At 33.9% G+C, this 27,299-nt stretch overlaps 1 protein-coding gene across 8 annotated transcripts in view; it reads left to right on the top strand.

The window, feature by feature from the left end:
* HDX (highly divergent homeobox) overlaps window positions 1–27,299 on the top strand; it is a 193,789-nt gene that overhangs the window by 66,187 nt on the left and 100,303 nt on the right. For 5 of the 8 annotated variants that reach the window (XM_074029322.1, XM_065538698.2, XM_015444121.4 and 2 more), the window contains one exon: window positions 10,037–10,090. The exons of the other annotated variants lie outside the window; for them this stretch is intronic. In XM_074029322.1, coding sequence (XP_073885423.1) covers window positions 10,037–10,090 — 54 coding nt within the window. The remainder of the gene's footprint in view (window positions 1–10,036; window positions 10,091–27,299) is intronic. 8 annotated transcript variants of the gene reach the window in all.

The following is a 27,299-nucleotide window of genomic DNA, read 5'->3' as shown; positions in this document are numbered from 1 at the left end:
TTGTTTAGTATCCATGTATTTGTAAGTTTTCCAGAGTTCCTCCTGTTACTGATATCTAGTTTAATTCCACTGTGGTCTAAGAAGATACTCTGTATAGTTGTAATTTTTAAAAAATGTTGAGATTTGTTTTGTGTCCTAACACGTGGTCTGTACTGGAGAATATTCCATATGCTGTTGCAAAGAATGTGTATTCTATAGTCATTTGATGAAGTATTATGCAAATGCCTTTTAAGTCCAATTGATGTAATTTATGGTTTAAATACAATATTTCTTTGTTAATTTTCTGTCTAGATCATCTGTCTAATGCTGAAGGTGGGGAGTTGAAATTCCTAAGTATACTTGTGCTGGAGTCTCTTCTTTTTGCTCAATCTAATAATATTTGCATTGTATGTCTTGGTGCACTGGTGTTGGGGCCATATATGCTTAGAATTTTTATATCCTTTTGCTGGATTGATCCCTTTATCGTCATATAACGACTTTCTTTTTCTCTTTTTATTGTTTTTTTACTTAAAGTCTGTTTTATCTAAGTATTGCTTCTCCTGCTCATGTTTTGTTTTCATTTTCATGGAATATTTTTTTCCATCCCTTTACTGTCAGTCTATATGTGCCTTTATAGGTGAGATTGCTTTCTTGTAGGCAGTATATAGTGGAGTGATTTTGTTGTTGTTGTCCATTTAGCCAGTCTATATATTTTAAGTGGAAAGTTTAATTCATTTATATTCAAAATCATAATTGATATGTGAATATTTATTCCTGTCATTTTACTAGTTGATTTCTGGTGGTTTTAAATAATAACCTTTGTTCCTTCCTTTTACTTTTATTGTTTACAAATGTAATTTGACAGCTTTCTTTAATGGCAACATTGGGGTCTTTTCCCTTTCTCATGAGTGTGTTTGCTCTTCTAATGGGATTTATCCTTCATGTGTTTTCATATTGCTGGTATTGTCTTTCACTTCAACATGTCAGACTCCCTTAAACAATTTCAGGGTGAGTCTAGTGGTGGTGAATTGTAGCTTTTGTTTGTCTGCGAAAGACTTTATTTCTTATTCATTTGTGAAGAGTAAATTTACTGAGTATACTATCCTTCACTTGCAGGGTTGTTTTTCTTTCAGCTCTTTGAAGATTATCATTCCACTATCTCCTGGCCTGTAAAGTTTCTACTGAGAAATGTGGTGCTAGTCTGATGTGGGTTTTATAAAGGTGACTAGATACTTTTCTCTTGCTGTTTACAGAATCTCTCTTTGCCTTTGACTTTTGACAGTTTTACTGTATTATGTCATAGAGAAGACGTTTTAGCATTGTATCTGTGGGGGATATCTGAGTTTCCTGCATTTGGATGCATAAATCTCTTTGTAGACTTCGTAAGTTTTCAGCCACTATTTCACTAAATAGATTTTTTATTGCTTTGACTTTTTTCTTTTTTCTTTTTTTTTTTTTTTTTTGCCTTCTTGGACATGATAAAATTGAATATTTGGGCACTTTATGGTATTCCGTGTGTTCTGTAGGCTTTATTCATTCTTTTTTATCCTTTTTTTTTTTTTGGTCTGACTGGGTTATTTCAAAAAACCTACATTCCCATTCTGAAATTCATTCTTCTGCTTGGTGTGGTCTGTTGTTGCAGTTTTGAATATATTTTTTATTTGATTCCATGAACTTTTTAGCTCCAGAATTTCTTTTTTAAATGATATCTATCTTTTTAGTAAATTTCTCTTTCACATCCTGAATTGTTTTTCTGATTTCTTTGTATTTTTCTGAATGATCTTGTATCTCCCTGAGCTTCTCTATAATCAATATTTTAAATTATTTTTTCTGGTTTTCATTAATTTCTTCTTGAATATAATCTGTTGCTGAATAAATATTGTGTTCCTTTAGAGGTATCATATTTCCTAGTCTTTTTGTGTTATGTATTTTCATTGACATCCGAGCATCTGGTATAACAGTTGCCTCTTCCAATATTTTTAATTTGCTTTTGTAGGGGAGCACTTTTTCCTGAAGATGTATCTGTGGGGTTTGTTGGGTAGGGCACTTTGGCTTTCATTCTGGGTGTGTCCATTAGCATAGTCCTTGCATGATTTCGTCACCTGTAAACAGCATCAGCAGTGTCTGTCATTTTCTTAATGCTTAGGTTGTGATTTTTAGTGGAGGCTATGTTGAAGTTTTGTTGGGAACAGAGACATTCAGATGGACCAGTCCTGGGGCCTCAGTGGCTGTGGCAAGCTGAGTCTGCTTGTCCTTGGGCCCTAGGGTAGTATACTCTGGCACTGGTATTAGCAGGTACAGGTGTGGTGATTCTTGGGCCTCCAGGCAACTTCCTCAGGTGCTGGCCACGTCCTGGATGGGTGGGTGAGTCCTTGGGCCCCTGAGGAGTCAATGTGACCTGAGTGATGAAGCAGCCATGGCAGGACAACCCTCTGTCTCCCACACAGTTCATCCTGCTGTTGGCAGTGGCTGTGATGGGCTGGGTGGACCTGTCCTCAGGCACCCAAGAGTAGTGCCAAATGTGGTGGATGGGGCGGGGTAATCTACAGGCACTAACAGTGTGCTCAGGCATTGGGATGGATGAAGCTGAGCCAGGAAGGCCTGTCCTCTAGCCCTCAATGGTGTGTGCAGGCACTGGCTGCAGTAGGCTGGAGCATGATGATTGCCAGGCTTTTACAGAATACTTGGTGGGAATAGCAGTGGCTGTGCTGCAGCTCTGCTGGTGGGGAGGGTGAGATTGTTTTCAGTGGCAGCATCCTGAACAGGTGGCTGGGTAATAGGCATCTCAGTTGCAGGTGGGAGTTGTAAGTATGGTAGCCTTTTTTCAAGGTGCTATTAAATGTGAGGCAGCTCTGATATTAGAGGCAGAAGGATTACAGCCAATGGCTTGTGCTTCAGCCCTGGTGGTACCAATCAGCATCACAGTCCAGATTCATGTGGGTGATGGCAATTAGGCTTCAGGGATTTGGAGATGCAGGAGGTGTTGGAGAGGCAGGGCAGGAAGCAATCTGATAGGGACTGGCCTCTCAAAGTGGCATCTTGCTGTAACTGTTTAGGACTTGGTGTGTGAGGGGGACCTGGTGTGAGCTCCCTCTCTGGAGCAATGCTGTCAACTCATCTTCAAGCAGCTTCCTTTGTTAGTTTCAGGGCCTAAGTGAGTTGAGGCACTTTCCACTGGCTAAGATTGTAGGAATCCATGGTAGAAATGTGTACTACTGGGTGTCACTAGCTTATTCTTTCCTTGTATTGGGGAACCTCTCAAGGCTCTTAGCTCCCACTGGCCCAGTAGGCTTCTTTGCTCCCCTCTCCTTCCTTACCTTAGGTGTTTTGTCACTTCTTTGTTGAATGCCAGCCTTCTCTATTAGGTGATCTATTCAAAATGTGATTATCTACTTGCTGTTTTGTTTCTTCTTTGTGGAGGAGGTGAATACCAGATGCCTCTAGCAGGCCATCTTGAAGCCCCTGCTCTATGTGACTACTTTTAAATATCTAGATTTTCTTAAACTCTCATTCTGGCATCTTCCAAAACCCTTAGCTGCTCTATTATATTTCTCAATTAGTAATCTCTTTCCCCAAGCGTCCATGGGTCTTCAGTCTCTCTGAGGTTTTCATGAGCCTTGTTCACTGCTTCTCACCAATTCCACTAGCCTAAGATCTGAGATGTGCCACTATTGGTTGTCTGAACTCCAAATTAGGAGATAAAGAGACAAATTCCTCAGGCAGACCCCAGACAGATTAAAATGTTGCAAATTTAGTCCACCTCACACTCTCTTACTCACAGAAGAGACTGGGGATCAGGCCACCACACTTCCCCAAAAATGTGCCCTGCCATATCAGGAAGGAGTACAACAAGCCAAATAAAAACACTGTGAAATCTCCTACTATTTTGAATGTGACATTTTCTTGATTGTATACTCAATTGGTTGTGAATATGGTTTCGAGAGCTACTATAAAGTTATTTCAACTAGTCACTAGTTGTTTATTTAATGTTTACTGGGGGGACAAGGATCTAGAGCTACCTAGGCCTTCATCTTGCTTACTTCTTTCTGCTGTGTTTTTTTTTTTTTTAATTTCAGAATAAATGTATCAATCCATATAGTGTTAATGCTACAAAGAGACATTGTGTTTGATTTATTTAAAAAATCTATATTTTGGTTCAACATGTAGTCATACACAAAGAAAAGATATAGAGTTGTGATTCATGGTAACCATTCTATTCCAGCCCAGCAAATATGGGTAGCCTGGCAAAAGCAATAAATCTTTTGTTGTTGTTTGATGAACTGATCTCTGAATGTGCATGTAATGAACTGCTTCATTTCAACTATATAAATGTATTTAGAATTTAAAGCTAATGCTTACAATTTATTTTCTGAAATTAGTAAAGAGCTTTTATATTTCCCAAATTTCTACTTTTTTATATGAGTAGAATTAATGTAATATTTTACAATATGCTAGAGCACATAATTTTAGGGGTTCTAGATTTGTGATTGTTTATTCCTTAGTGCCTTTGGATAAGAAGATAAACATTCCACATATTAACTTACATTATTTTATTTTTAAACTTCCATTATTTTTAACAGACAATATCTCAAGAATCAGTAGGATTAATTTGTTTTGTAATGTTCCATCTGAGTACCTTTTATAATTTCACTGAAACATTTTAGAATTCTAGCTTCCCTGATTTTAATTTCTTGTGGTTTGTAAAATTTTACTACTATGTATAAAAACAAATTTCAAATAGCATTTTGGCTTTCAATTAGGTGAACTTTCCAGGCTAATAGTTTTCTAAGCACCAGATTTCTATCACATAATAGAAGAAAAATTCATATGCGTAAAAATATGTTACTTGTTCATCCAAAAGTTGTAGCATTGAAACTTCAATTTGTAAAGGCATTCTAATTTCTGAAAACTTTTCTGAAGAATTTGTAGAGAGAAAAGAGGAAAATATTTTTATATACAAGAAGACATCTTTTTTCTTTGCTCCAGAACACATTGTTCTCAACCGTAAATAATGTACTCCCTTCCTCCACAGCTCCTTACCCCATGCATTAGTCTCATATATATTGCCACTCTTGACTTTTTGTTAAATTTCGGCAAATTACAGCTAGTGAATAATAAACACCCAAGTGAATTCAATGAGTCAGTAAATATTTATTGAGTGCTATCGTATGCCCAGCAATGTTCTCTGTGCTGTACACCTCATAATTGGAAAAAAAAAAATTAGGAAACTCTGCCTATTAAAGCAGAGTGATTGATAGGTTTCTATGCTCAGCTAATACTAAAACAACTGATGGAAAGCTAAAACACTGATTTATGAGTCTCTTACTGCTGAATTCTTCTGAGAGGCCTGATTATTGCTTGATTGCTTCATTTAATCATATTCCATTTAACAAAATGCTAAGTAATCAAATACTCAATTTTCCTGGCTCACATAAAATGCAGTATATATCAGACAGTAGCTTTACTAACCTCATAAGTTGGTCTCAGATTTTTAAAATAAGAAGTACAGCATATATGTTCAACTGTCTTTACAACATATTTTTGAAATCAAATGAATGTTTTTAACATATAATCTCTGTGTGACTATATAAAATAATTAGAATAAATTTTTAAAACTTAGTAATTTGCTCTTGGCAATCTAATTATCTAGCAGAAACATTAAAGCAGATTCATATATGGGGTCTAAATTGTGTAAAATAAAACAGCAAACATTCCTTTGAAAATACCTAAATCATCTATGAAACTTAACTATCTGCATGCCTTCTTATGAATGTACAACCATGTACAATAATGAAGACATATCATATATAATTGATATCTTGATATGTAGAGTCTATTTAAAGTAAAAGTATGATTTTACATGAGACTGGCAAATGTGTTATAGTTGAATTCATGAACCTTAAGTATACATATGATGTGATTCCAGTATACATCTAAATAAGTGCATTATTTTCGTTGTGTATCCACTCTTAGCCATGAGATGCAGATTTCCAACAGTAAGTACACTTTCTTTCACTTACTTTTAAAGTTTCAGTTCTCCATTAGCTCCAGAAGACCAGGCACTCTGGGAAGCAGTTGGCCATAAAAGGACAATTTTTATTATCTCCAGACTATTTGATTCTCTTCCATCTTATACACAAGGCCTTTCTTCAGTAGTATGCTTTATATTTCTCTTCTTAATTCCTACCTCTCTACCTTGGTTCCAAGCCTGAATTACTTCACTTCCAAGCTATCATAATAGTTTCTGTGCTTCTTTAATTTACTGTACGCACATAGATACCTAAGATTTGTATTGCATAAAAATACAGTCTGATCATACCATACATCTGTTTGAATGCCTTCAATGGCTGCCTATTTTCTACAGAATTTGATATAAATGCACTTTGCCATTCATGATCTCCACACAGTGACCTTAACTCCCCTTTCTAGTTCTGGTTGAACTGACCATTTCCCAAATACATCCTATCTTTTTATTCCACTGTGCTCATGCCATTCTATTTTTTCCCCTAAAATGCTGATCTTTTTTTTATTTCTATTAGAATTCTACCCATCTTTTAAGGTTAAGCTAAGATATCAATTCACAAGTAGATGTAACTTTGTCATATTTTGAGCTCCTGTTGCACTTCATTTATTGTACCTCCCTTGTGACATTTAAGTTTTCTTTGTAGTAGAGACATTCATGTACCTGTCTTATCTCTTACTCTCAAGCAATAGTTCTTGCCGCCCAGGAAATTATCTTTTACTGATCTTTTATTTCCTGTAGCACTCTAAAACAGCACCACATATAGAAGAAATACCTGATTGGAAAGTTATATATACTTATTTCACTAATGTTCAATTTTGTCAAAAGTTTTTGAAGTTCTTTCACAATTGCTTTAGGAGCTGGTGGAACTTTTTTACATGCTTCAGTAGTGACAAATAATTATCACTTGGGGGAACATTTGATTTTAAAAAATAGAATTTATTCTAAGCCACGTTTAGTGACTAATATGAATGTTCAATTGGGGCTGTTATATTTTCAGTTAAAATAAAAGGAGTGTAATGAGACAAAATCTCTGGATGAGGCATGAACTGACAATTCCAAAATGAAAGTTTCCAAAATGCTTTGAATAATGTCAACATCATTGTAATGAGTTTATAACACTCCAGATTTTCTACTTGGAAATGTACAGCACTCTTTTGGATGTGTATGTTCTAATATATTTGTTAAATCAGTCTCATCTCCTTGAAGATTTATTTCATATTTTCCAAACCAGTCTGTATAAAGTGAGTTTGGAATTGAAATATCATTTAAATGAGATGTATATTACCCTTCTAATTTGAGTATTGCATTTCATAGCTTTTGGTGAGTGAGAAATAGATCATCAATGTTTCACTAAATAAAGCTTCCCAAATTTGGAGAAATATATTTATTCACAAAAGCCTACAAATTCAGTTACTTTGACCAGCTGTTCTCGAGTTCTACCAGAAATGTAATGAACTGAACAATGGATTTGAAGTAAACATTAGAGATTAAATATAACATTTGAGTATCATGTAACTGCTGACACGGAATTATAAAACAAAAAAAGTGAAACTTCTTCCAAAATCACATGGAATTTATAATATTTGCATACTATGTGCTCATAGGAGTTTTGTATTTTCTTCCTTACACACAATTGACTTAAGCAGAAAACCACATTTTACATTTCTCAAATGTATAGTCAGTGTTTATATAAATTCTATTACAATGTTTATTGTATCCTCTTTATTATTTCACATGTAATTTTTTAGGTTTAAAGTTTTGTTTTGTTTGTAATTCATTTGGTTTATCATATATTTTCTAGAAATTCTGTATGGTCAATTTTGAATTATTTTACAATGGAAAATAATATGTGAATAGATAATCCAAAACACTTGGTATCTATATTTTTTCTAGATTATATGGTATTATTTAAGCAGATTTATTTCCCTTACTGAGGCTAACAATGAATTTTCAAACCCTAGTACACATTGGTGGGATAAAAAGAAAAAATATATTTTGAATAATTTTTAAGAATAAATTTTTTATCACCTTCAGTTCATCATTAAAAATTAATTATTCACACCTTCTCATTAACCCCTAGCATTCCAGTTAATTGCCATTTTACTGTAATAGTATTTTATCTTGAGTGAAATATTTTTATTTTTCCTTAAAAGTATTATTTGGAGCTTATATCATGTTTAACTTATTCCTTGCATTTTGGTATACTTGTAACTCAAAGTAAAATGGCAGGTCTGGTGGCCAGGAGCAGTAACAGCTTACCTGAAGTTTGAATAACTGAGAATATTAATTTACTATTTACATTGATATCACTCTTTGTCAATAGGCATAATACTATTTAGGTCATTACTGCTTATAATTTATGAAAAACATTAAATATTTTATCAAATGCCTTGTTCTCACTTCCATGACCTACTGAGGCTGAATTGCCTTGTCAGTCTCTCAGGAGGCATCTGTTTCAAAGGGAAGGAAAGAGCAAGTGAGAGGTATACCCCAATTCTTGTGTGTCCTGTGATAAAGCATAGTTAAGTCCAGGCTAACCTGAACCACAGCTAACAGACTACCTTTGTCTTTGTAAATGCTCCCTAAAATCCCACTAGAGTAGCATCTGTCTACCTGTGTAGCAATGCTGAGGTAATAAGGTGTTACTGGCCATTTGTCTTAGTGGTTTCTACTTAAAAAGGGACTACCATACTGTTGAATAGGATTTGTAGGAACATTATTTCAATTTTGGGTGTGAGTACTCAACTACTTAGGTAGACAAGAATGTATTGAACTTGAATATATCCATAACTACCACAATACCCTGCCCCATTAGTAAAGGTCAACATATTTCACCGTTTCTGGGAAATTATCAGAAAGTATTTGCTTGAGTATAAAATACTTGCATAATATGCAAGAAATACCTCCTCAAGATTGCAACATTGCTAAACTTCACTACCAAAACTAGACACTGGAACATAATTCAAAAAGAATAAATTTTATCAAACACATTTTTATCTAGAAAGATTTGTTGTATAGATAGTAATGATGAAAGGTTTGCTTTTTCTCCCTTTTACAGTAGTACATTATTTATGCAAAGAGAATATTTCATTAAACAAATGGGCTTATTAAAATATACAATTCACCATTTTGCAAAAAAGAGTGTAGAGCACAGTGAATAGACTTCTATTGAGGCCACTATTGGAGAAACATTGTTTCAGTCATTTATACTGTAGGTCTAAGATTTGTATTAAGAAAACACATGTAGCAATAAATCCATTAGTCAGTGCTGAGTTTACAAAGTAAATACAGGTAATGTGTTTAAGTAGTTTATAGTGCACGTCATTCATTATGAAGTCATCTCTTGCTTTGTGGTAAAGCCCTATTTAAGATGTGACTACAGTAGTCCTCCCTTATCTATGGTTTTGTTTTTCATGGTTTCAGTAACTTGCAAAAGTACAATAAGATATTTCGAGAAAGGACACATTCACGTAACTATTTTTACAGTATTTTGTCAATACTTTTATTTTATTATTATTGTTCATTTCTTATATAATTTATAATTCAACTTTTTCATAAGCATGTATACATAAGAATAAATATAGTATATATAGAGTTCGATACACTCTGCAGTTTCAGACATCCACTGGGTGTCTCGGAGTATACCATCTGTGGATACAGGGGAACTACTGTATTCTAAACTTCTTGTAACTTCTTCGCTTCTAAAAGCATTGAATTTTTATTATAACAATTGTATTATCTATAGATTTTAAAATTTGCAACAGAGTCCCAACAATCGTAGGCCCCCCAACGATGCCTTAGAACCTTTTTTTTTTTTGAATTCCCAGAAGTCTGCACCACTTCTCAATTTTTTTCACCAAGAAGGACCCTTTAAATATGTTGAGTTCAATAAGGAAACAACATTTTACACATGGGGAATATGTTCTGAATGCAGATTTATCTTGAAATAGTGTGTGAAATCTTTGGTATTGATCAACATTCCAAGTACTGTCAATAAATAGCTTACTGAGATTCCATTTGTTGTTTTCACAGATTTCAGGAAACCTTACTGTGCCTTGGATTACAGGGTGTTCTAGAAAAAGAGCAGTAAGTAATCTTTCATTTAAAGCAGCAAATGGGTTTCCCCTTGTGCTGTTAGTAAGAATGCCATTGAGAAAATTGCCATCATATTTGTAAAGCTGGCAAAACTGAACCTTGATAGCACTACATTGTCTCAAAGGACATATTTCAAGATAGTAATATTTACATATACTGCAAATGTAATCTTAATTATAATGTAATAATCAGCACACCATATAATCCATGGGCAGTTTTCTCAGTTTTAAAAGTGACTCCAAAATAATTAATAAAATATGATTTTTTCTACATCTAATCAACCCAATTAATTTGATCAGACAATTGAATCATAATTAATATAAAATATCTCAATCAGTAATGCATAATTTACTTTACTGTTTCCTTTTAGTGCAAGTCAGTATTTAGAAATGATGAGTAATTAATGTTTACCAATCTTATTTTGTACTCTAGCTTTCTGATACAACTGCTATAAATTTTTAAATCTTATTATAACAGAACTTCAGTAAAATTGTGCTTTCTCGAAGAATCTCATTCATTTTTTGTATGTAAGACCAATAAATCTGCATTTTGGCAAATATCCCAGGAGATTTTGATGTGACTGGCCCCTAGATAGGAAACCATTAAAAGGCTTTAATCATAAAAGATACATGAATAGACTTTTAGAAAGACAAATGATCCAAAGCAATCCCAAGCAAAAAGAACAAAACAGGAGATATCACATTGCCTGACTTCAAACTGTACTATGAGGCTACAGTAATGAACACAGCATGGTACTGATACTAAAACAGACACATAGACCAGTAGAACAGAATAAAGCACCTGGAAATAAAGCTGCACACCTTACAACCATCTGATCTTTGACAAAATCAACAGAAATAATAAATAGGGAAATGACTCCTCGTTCAATACGTGGTGCTGGAATAACTAGCTAGCCATGTGCAGAAGAATGATACTGAACCCCTATCTCTCATATGAAAATTAACTCAAGATGGATTAAATATTTAAATGTAAGACTGAAAACTATAAAAATCCTAGAAGAAAACCTAGGGAATACCCTGCTCAACATGGGCTTTGGCAAATAATTTATGGCTAACTCACCAAAAACAATCACAACAAAACCAAAAAAGATAAATGGGTCCTAATTAAATTTGAGCTTCTGCACAACAAAAAAAATTACCAACAGAGTAAAAAGACAGCCTACAGAATGGGAGAGAATATTTGTAAAATATGCATCTGATAAAGGTCTAACAGCCAGAATCTACATGGAACTTAAATAAATCAAGAAGCTAAAAAGCAATCTAACTAAAAATGGGCAAAAGACTAAACTAAAAATGAACAGGCACTTTTCAAAAGAAGATATACAAGAGGCCAACAAACATGAAAAAAACATTGAATGTCACCAGTCATCAGAGAAATGCAAACCAAAACCACAATGAGATACCATCTCTCACCAGTCAGAATAGCAATAATTAAAAAGGCAAAACAAAAAACAAAACAAAACAAAAAGAAACACAACTGATTCTCCTCAGTCATTGGAGAAAATCAAATACACTGTTGCTGGGAATGCAAACTAGTTTAGCCACTGTGGAAAGCAACTTGGAGATTTCTCAAAGAACTTAAAATATAACTACCATTTGACCCAGCAATGCCTCTACTGGGTATATACCCGAAGGAAAATTATTCACTCTATCATAAAGGCACATGCAGCCATATATTCATTACAGTGCCATTCACAATAACAAGGTCATAAAATCAACCTAAGTGCCCATCAGCATTGAAGTATATATAGTACATATACACCATGGAATACTGTGCAGTCATAAAAATGAATAAAATCATGTCTTTTGTAGCAACATACATGCAGCTGGAGGCTATTTTCCTAAATGACCTAATGCCAGAACAGAAAACCAGATACTGCATGGTCTCACATTTAAGTGGGAACTAAACATTGAATACACATGATCATAAAGATAAGAACAATAGACACTGGGACTCACTAGATATGGGAGGGAGAGAGGGGGTGTGGGCTTAAGAACCACCTGTTAGGTACCGGGCTTATGAGCTGGATGTGGGATCACTGGGACCTGAAGCCTCACCATTATTCAGTTTACCCATGCACACATACACTTTAATCTATAATAAGAGTTGAAATTAGAAAAATAAGAAACAAAAAGCAGGATAACTCAAGTTATTTTATAATGGATAGGATAAATAAAAATGAAGCTAGGACTTCAGTATTGGCCAAGTTTGTCTATATTCCTTTATCCATTTTCTTCCCCAAAAAGTAGAACTATAAACCATGAAAATAATGTAAGAGGCTACCAAAGGAGAATTCTGAAGGGATGAAAAAATAAAGTGCCCCTTTAGGGATTCCAGGAATTACAGGACCTATAGGGTGTTTTGGTCCCCCCATTTAACACTAAAAGGCCATCCAAACCACGAACCTCATGTCCCCCACCTTAGCAACACAAGAAAGCTTTGGTAAGCTCATTCCCCATCCCCATCTGCCACCAGTTGGAGCAGGCATGTCAGGAACAACATGAAGTGAGTCTGGCAACTTTGACAAAGAAGATTAACTGGAAGTTTTGTTGACAATAAGCAGCCAGGAGAATTACACTCCTTTCCCGCTAGACCAGGATATTCTCTCCCTAATCAGGAGACACCAGGCAATAATAACAAGGAAGATATTGACACAAAGAGTAGCTTAGTCTCTTGACTCCTGTAAGCAAGATAATTACTTCTTCTACCTAGACATACAAGTGGCTTATTGTCAACAAGAAGAGGGACCAAGCCACAATGAGCAACTAGTCCAGAAAGTGTGCTATGTATTCCTGAAGAATGGAGTTTCCATTTTCCACTGAAGGACATTAGTCTGTTGGGCAACACCAACGGGGGTAGGTATCTCCTCACAAGTTCCTGGTCTAGATGAGCTCTTTCTCTCCTCTTAGGTGGCACCAGTAGGGATTACTGGAAGCTCCAGTGGAACTAGATAAATCAAGCAGATGACAATAATACCACAAAAGTTATGAAAGTTGAACTATTATTGGAACCATAGCCGATAAAAGTAGGCCAGGACTTGCATGCTAAACATAAGTGGGTGACTGCCTGCAAATTTTTTTTTTTAAAAGCCAAGCATGATTGTGTGTGCTTGTAGTCCCAGCTACTTGGGAGGCTGAGATGGGAGGATTGCTTAATCCCAGTAGTTCAAGTCCAGACTGGGCAACATAGCAAGGTCCTGTTTCTTAAAAGAAAAAAGTCTCCTATGGTAGTGACAAAAGTAAACAGGAAACAATCGAAGATTGCTCATTGAATTAAATTGTTACCTTTACTACATAATGTTTGCCTTTGTCTCTTCTTACAGCTTTTTCCTGAAGTCTGTTTTACCCAATATAGATATAGGTACTCATACTTGCTACTGGTTTCTTTTTTTTTTTTTTTTTTTTTTGAGGCGGAGTCTCGCTCTGTCGCCCAGGCTGGAGTGCAGTGGCGCCATCTAGGCTCACTGTAAGCTCCGCCTCCCGGGTTCCCGCCATTCTCCTGCCTCAGCCTCCCGCGTAGCTGGGACTACAGGCGCCGCCACCACGCCCGGCTAATTTTTTGTATTTTTAGTAGAGACGGGGTTTCACTGTGTTAGCCAGGATGGTCTCGATCTCCTGACCTCGTGATCCGCCCGTCTCGGCCTCCCAAAGTGCTGGGATTACAGGCTTGAGCCACCGCGCCCGGCCATTGCTACTGGTTTCTATTTGCATGGAAATCATTTTCCTTCTTTTAACTTTCATTCTATGCATGTCTCTACAGGTGAGGTGAATTTATGTAGACAGCATATAGTTGGATAAATATATATGCATCCAGTACTGGAGGACCCACATAGAGCAATTATTACTAGATCTAAAAGGATAGATACACTGTAATACAATAAATGTTGAGAACTACAATATCTCACACTCAGCATTGGACAGATCTTCTAGAAAGATAAATAACAACAGCAACAACAAAAACAACAACAAAAACTCACAGTGCATTTAAACTGTACCATAGACAAACAAACAAACAAACAAAAACAGAAAAAAAACATTTACAAAACATTTTCATCCAACAGCTGCAGAATACACATTAATCAGCACATGGTGCATTCGCCAGGACTGACTATAGGTTAGGACACAAGACAAGTCTCAACACGTTTTTAAAAGTTAAAGTCATATCAAATATCTTATCTGACCACAGTGGACTAACACTAGGCATCAATAATAGAGACACATTTGAAGCTATAGAGATACATAGAAAATAAACAACATGCTCTTGAATGACTAATGGGTGAAGGGAGAAAATAAGAATACAATTTTAAAATTTCTTGAAACAAATGAAAATAGAAACACAACATACCAAAACCTATGGGTAACAGCAAAAGCAGTATTAAAGCCAAGGTAATAGCAATAAATGTCTACATCAAAAACTAGAAAAAATTCAAATAATCACGTTAAAATGCATTTTTCTTAAGTAAGTAGAAAATCAAGAACAAGCCAAATCCAAAATTAGTAGAAGGAAAGAAATAATAAAGATCAGAGAACTAAATGAAATGGAAAGTGAAAAATATATAAAATATCAATGAAACAAAAAGTTTTATGAAAAAATAAACAAAATTGACAAATCCTTAACTAGACTAAGAAAGAAATAGTGAAGACCCAAGGAAATAAAATCAGAAATGCAAAAGGGGATGTCATACTGGATACCACAGAAATAAAAAGGATCATTAAAACTACTATGAACAGCAACGTGCCTAAAAATTAGAAAACCTGAAAGAAATGAATAAATTCCTGGACACATATGACTTACTAACATTGAACAAAGAAGATATAGAAAACCTGAAGGGACAAATAAAAATAACAAGATTCAGTTAATAATAAAAAGTTTTCCAACAAAAAAAATTCCAGGATTGAATGGCTGCATCACTGAATTCTACAACACCTTTAAAGAAGAATTATTACCAGTTATCCTCAAACTATACCAAAACATCAAAGTGGAGAGAACTCTTCCTATCACATTCTATGTGGCCTGCGTAACCCTGATATCAAAAGCGTATAATGATACAACCGAAAAAGAAAACAACAGGCCAATATTACTAAAGAACATAGATGCAAAAATCCTCAATAAAAAACTAGCAAAATTAATCCAATAATATATCAAAAAATATGCCATGATCAAATGAGATTTATTCTAGGAAAGCAAGAATGGTTTAACATACACAATCAGTAAACATGATACATCACATGAATAGAATGAAGAAGAAAACATTATCTCAACAGACGAAGAAAAAGCATTTCATAAAATTCAACATCCATTACCTATTTGAATTCTTGATAAATTAAATATAGAAGAAAATGCTTCAACACAATTAAGGCCATTTATGAAAAATCCACAGCCTAAATAATACTGAATGGAAAAAAGGTGAAAGCCTTTCTTCTAAGAATTGGAACAAAACAAGGATTCCCACTTTTATCAATTCTATTCAGCGTAGTACTAAAAGTCTTGGCCACAGTGACTAGGTAAAATTAAAAACAAAAGGGCATCCAAATTAGAAAGGACAAATTAAAATTATCTGTTTTTAATAGACAATGTGATCTCATACATAGAAAAACTTAAAGACTCAAACACAAAACTCTCAAAACTGATAAGCAAATTCAGTAAAGTTGCAGGATACAACATCAACATACATATTCAGTAGCATTTTTATACATAACAAACAGGATGAGAAGGAAGAAGACAATGCTATTTACAATAACTGAAAGAAATAAAATACCTTGAAATAAATTTAATCAATGAGTTGAAAGACCTTCATTTAAAAAAATAAAACATTGATAGAAGGAACTGAAGTGTACAAAAATAAATAGAAGCACATTCCAAGCCCATGGACTGGAAGAATTAATATTATTAAAATGACTATATTGCCCACAGCAATCTACAGATTCAATAAAATATTTATCAAAGTACCAATTAAATGTTTTATGGAAATAGAGAAAATAATCCTAAAATTTATATGGAACCAAGGAAGAGCCAGAATAGCCAAAGCAATACTGAGTAAAAAGAACAATGCAGGAGGCATCACACTACCAAACTTCAAAATATGCTACAAAGCTGTAGTCACCACAACAGCATGGTTCTGATATAAAAACGAACATATAGAACCTTAAAACAGAGGCGAGAACATGCAAATTAATTCACATACTTACAGTCAGATGATTTTTGACAAAGGTGCCAAGAACACTCATTGGGAAAAGAAAGCCTTCTATAAATGGTAATGGAAAAACTGGATATCCACCTGCAGAAGAATGAAATTAGACCTCTTCTTACACAAAAAAATAAAAATCAACTAAAAATGGATCAAATACCTAAATGAGAGACCTCAAACTACAAAGTTACTAGAAAGAAACATAGGTAATGTGCTTCAGGGCATTTTCTCAACAAATAGAACAAACAGCAGGTGTAGGAAAACATTTTATCAATAACACCTCAAAGGCACAGGCAACAAAAGACAAAATAAACAAATCGGCTTACTAAAACGTTTCTGCATAGCAAGGAAAACAACAGAGTTAAAGGACAACCTAAAGAATGGGAAAAATATTTGCAAACTTCTCACCCAACAGCAGATTAATATCCAGAATATTTTTTAAAGCTGCAACATCTCAACAAAAAAAAATAATCAAATTTTTAAAGGAACAAATTATCTGAAAAGACATTTCTCAAAGAAGACAAAAAAATGGCCAACAGTTATGCTGACATTATGCTGATTGGGCAAAAGCTGGAAGCATTCCCCTTGAAAACCAGAGCAACACAAGAATACCTCCCACCACTCCTATTCAACATAGTGCTAGAAGTCCTGGCCAGAGCAACCAGGAAACAGAAAGAAATAAAAGGCATCCAAGTAGGAAGAGAGAAAGTCAAACTACCTCTGTTTGCAGATGATGTGGTTCTATACCTAAAGAACCCCATAGTCTCTGCCCAAAAGCTACTTTATCTGATAAGTAATGTAAGCAGAATACAGGATACAAAAGTAGTGTACAAAATTCAATAACATTTCTACACAAAAACACCATCCAAGCTGAGAGCCAAATCAGGAACACAATCCCATTCACATTAGCCACAAAATATAAAATACCTAAGAATACAGCTAACAAGAGGGATGAAATATCTCTACAATGAGAATTACAAATCACAGCTGTAGGAAATCAAATACGACACAAATAAATGGAAAAACATTCCATGTTCATGGATAGGAAGAATCAATATTGTTAAAATGGCCATCTGCCTAAAGCAATCCACAGATTCAATGCTATTCTGATCAAACCTATGACATTCTTCACAAAATTAGAAAAATCTGTTTAAAAATTTGTATGGAATCAAAAATGATCCCAAGTAGCCAAAGCAATCCTAAGCAAAAATAACTAAGCCAGAGGCATCACATTACTCGACTTCAAACTATACTAGAAGACTATAGTAAGCAAACTAGCATGGTACTGGTACAAAAACAGACACATAGACCAATGGAACAGAATAGAGAGCCCAGAAATAAGACTGCATACCTACAACCATCTGATCTTCGACAAAGTTGGCAAAAACAAGCCATGAGAAACAGATTCCACATTCAATAGATGATGCTGGAATAACTGGCTAGTCACATGTAGAAGATTAAAACTGGAACCCTTCCTTATACAATATTAAAAAAATCAACTCAAGATGGATTAAACACTTACATATAAAACCTAGAACTATAAAAACCTTGAAAGATAACACGGGAAATATCATTCTGTACGTAAGACTGAGCAAAGACTTCATGATGAAAATGCCAAAAGCAAGAATAATAAAACCAAAAATTAACAAATGGGACCAAATTAAACTAAAGAGCTTCGGCACAGCAAAAGGAACTTTCAATAGAGTAAACAGACAACTTACAGAATGGGAGAAAATATTTGCAAACTATGTATCCAACAGAGATCTAAATGTCAAGAGACTATAAGGAACTTAAACAAGTTTATAAGCAAAAAACAACCCCATTAAAAAGTGGGCAAAGGATATGAACAGTAACTTTCGCAAAGAATATATACAAATAGCTAACGTGCATATGAAAATGCTCATAATCATTAGAGAAATGAAAATCAAAATCACAACAAGATATCTCACACCAGTCAGAATAGCCATTATTTAAAAACCAAAACAAAACAGATGCTGGAGAGGTTGTGTAGAAATGGGAACACTTATACACTGCTAGTGGGAGTGTCTATTAGTGCAGCCATTGTGGAAAGCAGTTTGGCGATTTCTAAACGAACTTAAAACAGAATTATCATTTGACTCAGCAATCTCATTATTTAGTATATAACCAAAGGAATGTACATCATTTTACTGTAAGGACACATGCATGTGTATGTTCATCACAGCACTATTCACAATAGCAAAGACATGAAATCAACCATAAGTGCCCATCAATGGTTGACTAAATTTTAAAAATGTGGTACATATACACCATCAAATACTACGTGGTCATAAAAAAGAGGCAATATGGATGGAGGTGGAGGCCATTATCTTAAGTGAACTAACGTAGGAACAGAAAACAATACCACACAGCCTCCTTATAAGTGAAAACTAAACATGAAGTATATATAGACAAAAAGAAGGGATAACAGACAATAGTACCAACTTGAGGGTGGATGGTGGGAGGAGGGTGAGGATAAACAATCTACCTATCATGTACTATGCTTATTGCCTGAGTGACAAAATAATGTGTACTCTAAACCCCTAAGATATGTAACTTTCCTAAATAGCAAATGTGCACAGGTATTCTTAACCAAAAATAAAGGTTTACACGTAAAGTTAAATTTAGAAAAAGAAAAGAGAAAACGAGAAGAAAGACAGAAAGAGGGAGAAAGAAATTGTCAACAAGTGTATGAAAAATGTTCAACATTACTAAGTATGAGGAAAATACTAATCAAAACCACAATGTATTAACACCTTACTTTATTAGGATGGCAATTATCAAAGAGATAAAAAAAAAAATCACCAATGCTGGTGAGGATGCAGAGAAAAGAGCTCTCTTACAAACTGTTGGTGGGAATTTAAACTAGTACAACCACTATGGAGAACAGCATGGAGGTTTCTCAAAGAAATATAAGTAAAACTACTATATGATCCAGCGATTCCACTACTGGGTATTTATCCAAGAGAAAAGAAATCATTTCATAGAAGAGACATCTCTACCAATATGTTTATTGCAGCACTAATTCACAATAGCCAAGATGTGGAATCAACTTAAGTGTACAACAACAGATGAATGGTTAAAGCAAAATGTGGTATATATATACAATTGAATACTATTAAACCATAAGAAAGAATTAAATTTTGTCATTAATGTCAACATTGATGGAACTATAAGACATTATTTTAAGTAAAATATGTCAGGAACAGAAAGTTAAACACCACATATTCTCACTCATATCTGAAAGCTAAAAAAAAGTGATCTCATATAGGCCAAAGTAGTACAGAAGATATTAGAGGCTGGAAATAGTAAAACGAAAGGGATGATATGAAGAGATTTGTTAAAGGAGACAAAATTACAGGTAAATAGGACTAAGCTCTAGTGTTCTATACTACTGTACAATGACTATGGTTAACTATTAGTTATTAGTATCAAATAGCTAAAAGAAGGATACTGAATGTTCACAAAACAAATAAGGATGGATATGATAATAACACTGATCTGATCACTATACAGGAAATGTATCAAGACATAGATATGTACCCCACAAATATGTGCAATTATTATTTTTCCATTTAAATATATAGCTAGTTTTTTTTAAATTGTCCTTTTCATTGCAAAAAAACATGGACCTTTCTCAACTTTGTAGAATGTATGTATAAAAACCACGTACTTAACATTATACTTAATGGTGAAAGAGTGAATACCTCCCCATTAATGTCAAGTAAAAGTCATGGATGTCCCCTTTTACAATTTATATTCAACATTTTACTGGAGGTTCTAGACAATGCAAGAAAAATTTAAGGTATCCAATCTAGAAGAGAAGAAATGAATGTGTCTTTATTTCCAGAAGACATGATAATTTATGTATAAAATCCCATGCTATTTAACTTAAAAAGCTACTAAGGCTAATAAGTGAGATTAACAAAATTACAGGATACACGTTCAATACACAAAAACCAATTGTGAGTTTATAAACTACCAACGTATAATCAGAAATTGAAATTTTAAAAACACATTTGAAAATAACATAAAATATGAAATACTGAGGGATAAATCTGACAAAAACTATGCAAAACCTCTGCCCTGAAAACTATAAAATATTTGTGAAAAAAATTAGAAGGATTTTAATGGAGAGATATGCCTTTTCTTTCCATGGGACAAAATTTCTAATATACTATCATTTTCCCCACAATTATTTATAGATTTAGAACAATTTTAATCAAAATTTCAGGTCACTTTTTTGTAGAAAATTACAAACTGATTTTTAAAACTTATATGGTAACTAAAATGACTTGGAAATAGCCAAAACAACTTTGAAAAAACATATAATTGACAGGATAACACTGCATGTTTTAAAAACTTATTACAATGCTATAGGAATAAAAACAGTGTATTATTGGAGTTAGATGAATAAATCAATGAAACAGGATACGGAGTTAGACAACTTATGTTTTCAAAAGTTGTGAATTCAATTCAGTGGAAACAGGGTAGTCTTTTCAACAAATGGTTTTATAATGACTGAATATCCACATGCAAAAAATGAATTTTGGTCCATAGCACACACCATATATAAAAATTAACTAGGACCGGGGCGCGGTGGCTCACTCCTGTAATCCCAGCACTTTGGGAGGCCGAGGCGGGCGGATCATGAGGTCAGGAGATGGAGACCATCCTGGCTAACACAGTGAAACCCCTTATCTACTAAAAAAATATATATATACAAAAAATTAGCCAGGCGTGGTGGCGGGCACCTGTAGTCCCAGCTACTTGGGAGGCTGAGGCGGGAGAATGGCGTGAACCCCAGAGGCGGAACTTGCAGTGAGCAGAGATGGCGCCACTGCACTCCAGCCTGGGCGACAGAGTGAGACTCCGTCTCAAAAAAAAAAAAAAAAAAGAAAAAAAAAAAAAAGTCAACTCAAAATGGATCATAGACATAGTCATAGGAACTACAGTTATTTTACAGACCTAAAATAAAATATAGAGAAAAAATTGTGAGTTTTGGCTAGGCAAAGATTACTTAGATTTCACATTAAAAGCATGATTCATAAAATAGCAAATTGATAAATTAGAATGTATCACAATAAAAAACTCCTGCTTCTCTGAAGACACTGTTTCCTTGGAATAGAGTGGAACTTCCTTACCTGTTAAAATACGTCTATGGAAAGCCTATTGTCAGTTAACTACTGACACATGTTGTGTCATATATGAACCTCAAAGATACTATGTGATTTCTATCATGTGACAGAAACCAGATACAAGACATCACATATTGTATGATGCTATTTATGTAAAATGTCCTGAAAGACACATACAAATTCATAGAGGCAGAAAGTAGACAAGAGGTTTCTGGGGCTAGGGATGGGAAAGTGAAGTAAATGGAAATGAACATGAGAGATATTATTGGGGAAATTAAAATGTTCTAATACTGATATGTGATGTTAGTACAACTCAATAAAATTATTAAAAATAATTTAATTGTACCCTTGAAATGGGAAAATTGTGTTATATGTCAAATGTACTGCAATGAAGTTATTTTATAGAAAGACAGGGTTATGAAAATGAAAAGACAAGCCCAGATAGAGAGAACATATAACAGAAGGTCTATCTGATAAAAGGATCTGTTTCTAGAATATACAAAGAATACTCAAAAACTCGATAAGGGAACAAACCAGATAAAAAATGGCCTGAAAACTGAAAGGCACTTCACCAAAGGAGATATAGAGATGGCAAATAAGCAGATGAAAGGGTGCTTAATACCATTAATCATAAGGGAAATGTAAATTTAAACCACATTGAGGCAACTGCACACACAGTAGAATGACTAAAATTAAAGACTGATCATACCAAATGTTGATAAGGATGTGGAAGAATTGGAACTCTGAGACTGCCAGAAATGTTAAAACACTCTTTAAAACAGTTTGACAATTTCTAAAAGAGTTAAACATGCACTCATCCTATCATCCAGCTATTTTACTGATATGTATTTACCCAAGATAATTTATAGCACATATCCATACCAAGCCTTGCACATAAATGTTTATATCAACTTTATTTATAATAACCAAAACCTGGAAACAAACCAACTGTTTATTAACAGGTAAATGAACAAATCATGCATTTCTATATACGAAAAAACTACACAACAATTTAAAAAATGAACTGTTGATAGGCCCAACAACATGAATGAATCTCAACATAATCATGACACGTGAAGGAAACCAGATTAAAAAGAGAGCACGTACTTGCTTGCCTTCATCTCTATAGAACTATTGAAAATGCAAACTAGTAACCATAATCATTCATTGACTGATGAGACAGAAGAAAAGGAAGGGGAAAGTTGATTAACAGAAGGCATTAGAAAATGTTGGGGCGTGATGTTTATGTTCATTATCTTGATTTAGTGATAGTTTCTTTAGTGCATACACATATCAAAACATCTAATTGTACAGATTAAATATATGCAATTTATTGTATGTTAATTAAACCTAAATAAAGCTCTTAAAAACTATTCCTAAATTCGATTATTGGAGAACCCAGGTATTTGAATCTACTTCTTCATCTGTAAATCTTGTGAAATGTAATATAGATCAAGTTTGTGTGATGAATAATTAGTCTTCAAATTAACAAGTACTGTAGGTGCAAAATACATATTGTATTTCAAATAATTACTATGATAAAAATAACATGTAAAATATTCCATTAATATTTTTTATAAATTCTGGTAAGGACACTTAACATAAAAGCTACCATCTTAAAAATTATAAGGGGCAAAATACAGTATTGTTAATTATAGGCATGATGTTGTACAGCAGATTTCCAGAACATACTCACCTTTTCTCAGCTTCTATTTTTAATATTTTTATTTTTAAAATAAAATTGTATATATTTAAGGTGTATAATGTGATGATTTGATATAGATATACTCAATGAAATGATTACTACACTCAAGCAATTAGCATATTTATCTCTTCACATAGTTACCATTTGTTATTTTGGGGAGAGCACCTAAAATCTACTCTCTGAAATCACCTGAAAATATACAGCACAGTTTGATTAACTGTTGTCGCTATGCTATACATTAGATCTCTATATTGATTTATCCTACATAACTGCAACTTTATGCCTTTTGACCATCTTCCCATTTCCCCCATATTCCCCACCCCTAATAACCATTGCTCTACTTTCTACTTTTATGTGTTTGACTTGGTGAGATTCCAAATATAAGTAAAATCATGCAGTATTTTTCTTTCTGTGTCAGCCCTTATTTTACTTAGCATAATGTCCTCCAGGTTTACTTTTGTTGTCACAAATGGCAGTGTTTCTTTCTTTTTAAAGGCGGAAAAGTATTTCATTATATATACCTTGATTTCTTTATTCATTCATCAGTTGACAGGCAATTATGTTATTTTCATATCTTGGTTGTAGTTAATGACATGAGAGTGCAGATATCTCTTTGAGGTACTTATTTCATTTCCTTTAAGTATATAACTAGGAACGGAATTACCAAATTATATGGTAGTTCTATTTTTAATTTTCTGAGGAGTCTTCATACTGTTGTTCATAATAGCTGTACCAATATACATTCTCACTCACAGTGTATGAGAGTTTCCTTTTCTCCACATACAGGCCACTTGTGATCCCCTGACAGTTTTAAAAGTCTGTTTTTCTTAAAATTTTTTAATTTTTAATTTTTGTGGTATATAGTGTGTGTGTGTGTGTGTGTGTGTGTATGTGTGTATATTTTATTTATATATATATATAAATACTTTAAGTTCTAGGGTACCTGTGCATAACGTGCAGGTTTGTTACACATGTATACATGTTTATTGGGTGCATGAGATGTTTTGATATAGGCATGTAATGTTTAATAATCACATCATAGAGAATGGGGCATAACTCTCAATCATTTGTTCTTTGAGTTACAAACAATATAATTATACTCCTTAAGTTATTTCAAAATGAATTACCATTAATTTATTATTGACTACAGTCACCCTGTGGTGCTATCAAATAGTAGGTCTCATTCATTCTTTTTATTTTTTTTTTCACACATTAACCATCCTTACTCGTCCATCCCCTGCACCTCTCCACTACCCTTCCCAGCCTCTGGCAACCATTCTTCTACTCTCTATGTTCATGCATTCAATTGTTTTGATTTGTAGATACCATAAATAAGTGAAAACGTGTGATGTTTGCCTTTCTGTGCCTGGCTTATTTCACTTAATGCTCTTCAATTCCATTCATGTTGTTGCAAACCCCTGAATCTCATTTTTTTTTTCACTACTGAATAGTATTTCATTGTGTATATTTACCACATTTGCAGGATTCATTCATTTTCTGATGGACAGGTGCTTCCAAATCTTAGCTATTGCAAAGAGCGCTGCAACATAGGAGTGCAGTTATCTCTTTGATATACTGATTGCCTTCTTTTTGGATACATACACAGCAGTGGGACTGCTGGATCATGTGGTAGCTCAATTTTCAATTTCTTGTGGAACTTCCAAACTGTTTTCCATAGTGGTTGTACTAATTTACATTTCTACCAACATTGTACAAGGGCTCCCTTTTCTCCACATCCTCATCAGCATTTGTTATTGACTGTCATTTGCGTATAACCCATTTTAACTGTGGTAAGATGATGTCTCATTGTAATTTCGATTTGCATTTCTCTGATGGTTAGTAATGGTGAGCACATTTTCATATGCCTCTGTCATTTTTATGTCTTCTTTTGAGAAACATCAACCCAAATCTTTTGCCATTTTTTTGTTCAGATTATTAGATTTTTTTTCTATAAAATTGTTTGGCTCTTTATATATTCTGGTTATTGATATCTTGCCAGATGGGTAGTTTGCAGATATTTTCTCCCATTCTGTGACTGGTCTCTTCACTTTGTTGATTGTTTCCTTTGCTATGCAGAAGCTTTTTAACTTGATGTGATTCCACTTGTCCATTTTTGCTTTGGTTTCCTGTCCTTGTGTGGTATTGCTCCAGAAATTTTTGCCCAGACAAATTTCCTGAAGATTTTTCCCAATTTTTTTTGGTAGTACTAGTTTCACAATTTCCAGTCTTAAATTTAAGTATTCAATCCTTGATTTGATTTTTATCTATGGCGAGAGATAGAGGTCTGATTTCATTCTTCTGCATATGCATATCCAGTTATCCCAGCATCATGTATTCAAAATATTGTCTTTTTGCCAGTGTATGTTCTTGGAAGCTTTGTCAAAAATGAGTTCCCTGTAGGTGTGTGGATTTGGATCTGAGTTATCTATTCTATTTCATTGGTTTATGTGTCTGTTCTTATGCCAGTACCATGCTCTTTTAGTCACTATCACACTGTAGTATAATTTGAAGTCAGGTAATGTGATTCCTCCATTTTTTATCTTTTTGCTTAGGATAAATTTGACTGTTCTGGGTCTTTTGTGGTTCCCTGTAAACTTTAGAACTTTTAAAAAATTTCTGTGAAGAATGTCATTGGTATTTCAAATGGAATTGCACTGAATCTTTAGATTGCTTTAGGGAGTATGTACATATCAAAAATATTGATTCTATCCATGAACATGGAGTATTTCTTTCATGTTTTGGTGTCCTTTTCATTTTCTTCCATCAGTGTGTTATAGTTGTTATTATAAAGATCTTTCAGTTCTTTGGTTAATTCTTAGATATTTAAGTTTATTTGTGGCCATTATAAATTGGATCACTTTTATTTTTCTTTTCAGATTGTTTACTGTTGGCATTTAGAAATGCTACCAATTTTTGTATGTTGATGTTGGATCCTGTAACTTTACTGAATTTCTTTATTCCTTCTAATATTTTCTTGTGGAGTCTTTATATAGTTCCAAATATAAGATCATATCATCTGCACACAAGCATAATTTGACTTCTTCCAATTCAGTTCAGACGCCCTTTATATCTTTCTGTTGTCTGATTGTTCTAGCCAGGACTTCCAGGACTATGTTGAATAACAATGGTGACACTAGATATCCTTGTCATATAGAAGATGTTAGAGGAAATCTTTCAGTTTTTCCCCATTCTATATGATACTATCTGTGGGTCTGTTGTATATGGCTTTTATTGTGTTGAGATACGTTCCTGTGTTCCTTCTATCACTAGTTTTTTAAACAGTTTTATCCTGAAGCGATGTTGAATTATATCAAATGCTTTCAGCAAGTCAACTGAAACGATTGTAAGGTTTTATACTTTATTCTGTTGATATAATATTTCACTGTGCTTGATTTTGTATGTTGAAACACCCTTGCACCTTAGGGATAAATCTCACTCTGTTATGATGAATGATCTCTCTACTATATTATTGAATTTAGTTTGCTAGCATTTTGCCGAAATTATTTTACATCAATATTCACCAGATATATTGGCCTGTAGTTTTTTTTCTCTCTCTCTCTCTTTTTTTTTTTTTAATGTTTCTGCCTAGTTTTGGTTATCAGGGTAATACTACCCCCATAGAATGAGTTTGGAAGTATTCCCTCTTTCTATATTTCTTGGAATAGTTTAAGTAGGATTGGTATTAGTTCTTCTTTAAGTGTTAGAATTCAGCGTTGAAGCCATTGGGTCCAGAGCTTTTTGTTGTTGTTGTTTGTTTTTTGTTTTTTAATGGGAGGCTTTTTATTATGGCTTTGATCTTATTACTTGTTATTGGTCTGTTCAGGTTTTTAATATCTCCCTGGTTTAATGTTGGTAGATTATATGTTTCTAGGAATTTGATCATTTCTTCCAGATTTTCCAATTACTTTGGCATATAGTTGCTCATAGTAGCAACTGATGATCCTTTAACTTTCTGCAGTATCACTTGTAATGTCTTATTTTTCATTTCTGATTTTATTTGTATTTTCTTTTTTTTATTTCTTAGCTTGGCTAAAGGTTTGTAAATTTTATTTAACTTCTCAAAAAACCAACTTTTATTTCATTGGTCTTTGGTATTGCTTTTTAAATTTCAAAATCGTTTATTTCTACTCT

Source organism: Macaca fascicularis, chromosome X (genome assembly GCF_037993035.2).
Source record: "Macaca fascicularis isolate 582-1 chromosome X, T2T-MFA8v1.1".
In the NCBI taxonomy this organism is placed as follows: Eukaryota; Metazoa; Chordata; class Mammalia; order Primates; family Cercopithecidae; genus Macaca; species Macaca fascicularis.
This window is presented reverse-complemented; position numbering and strand designations above follow the sequence as displayed.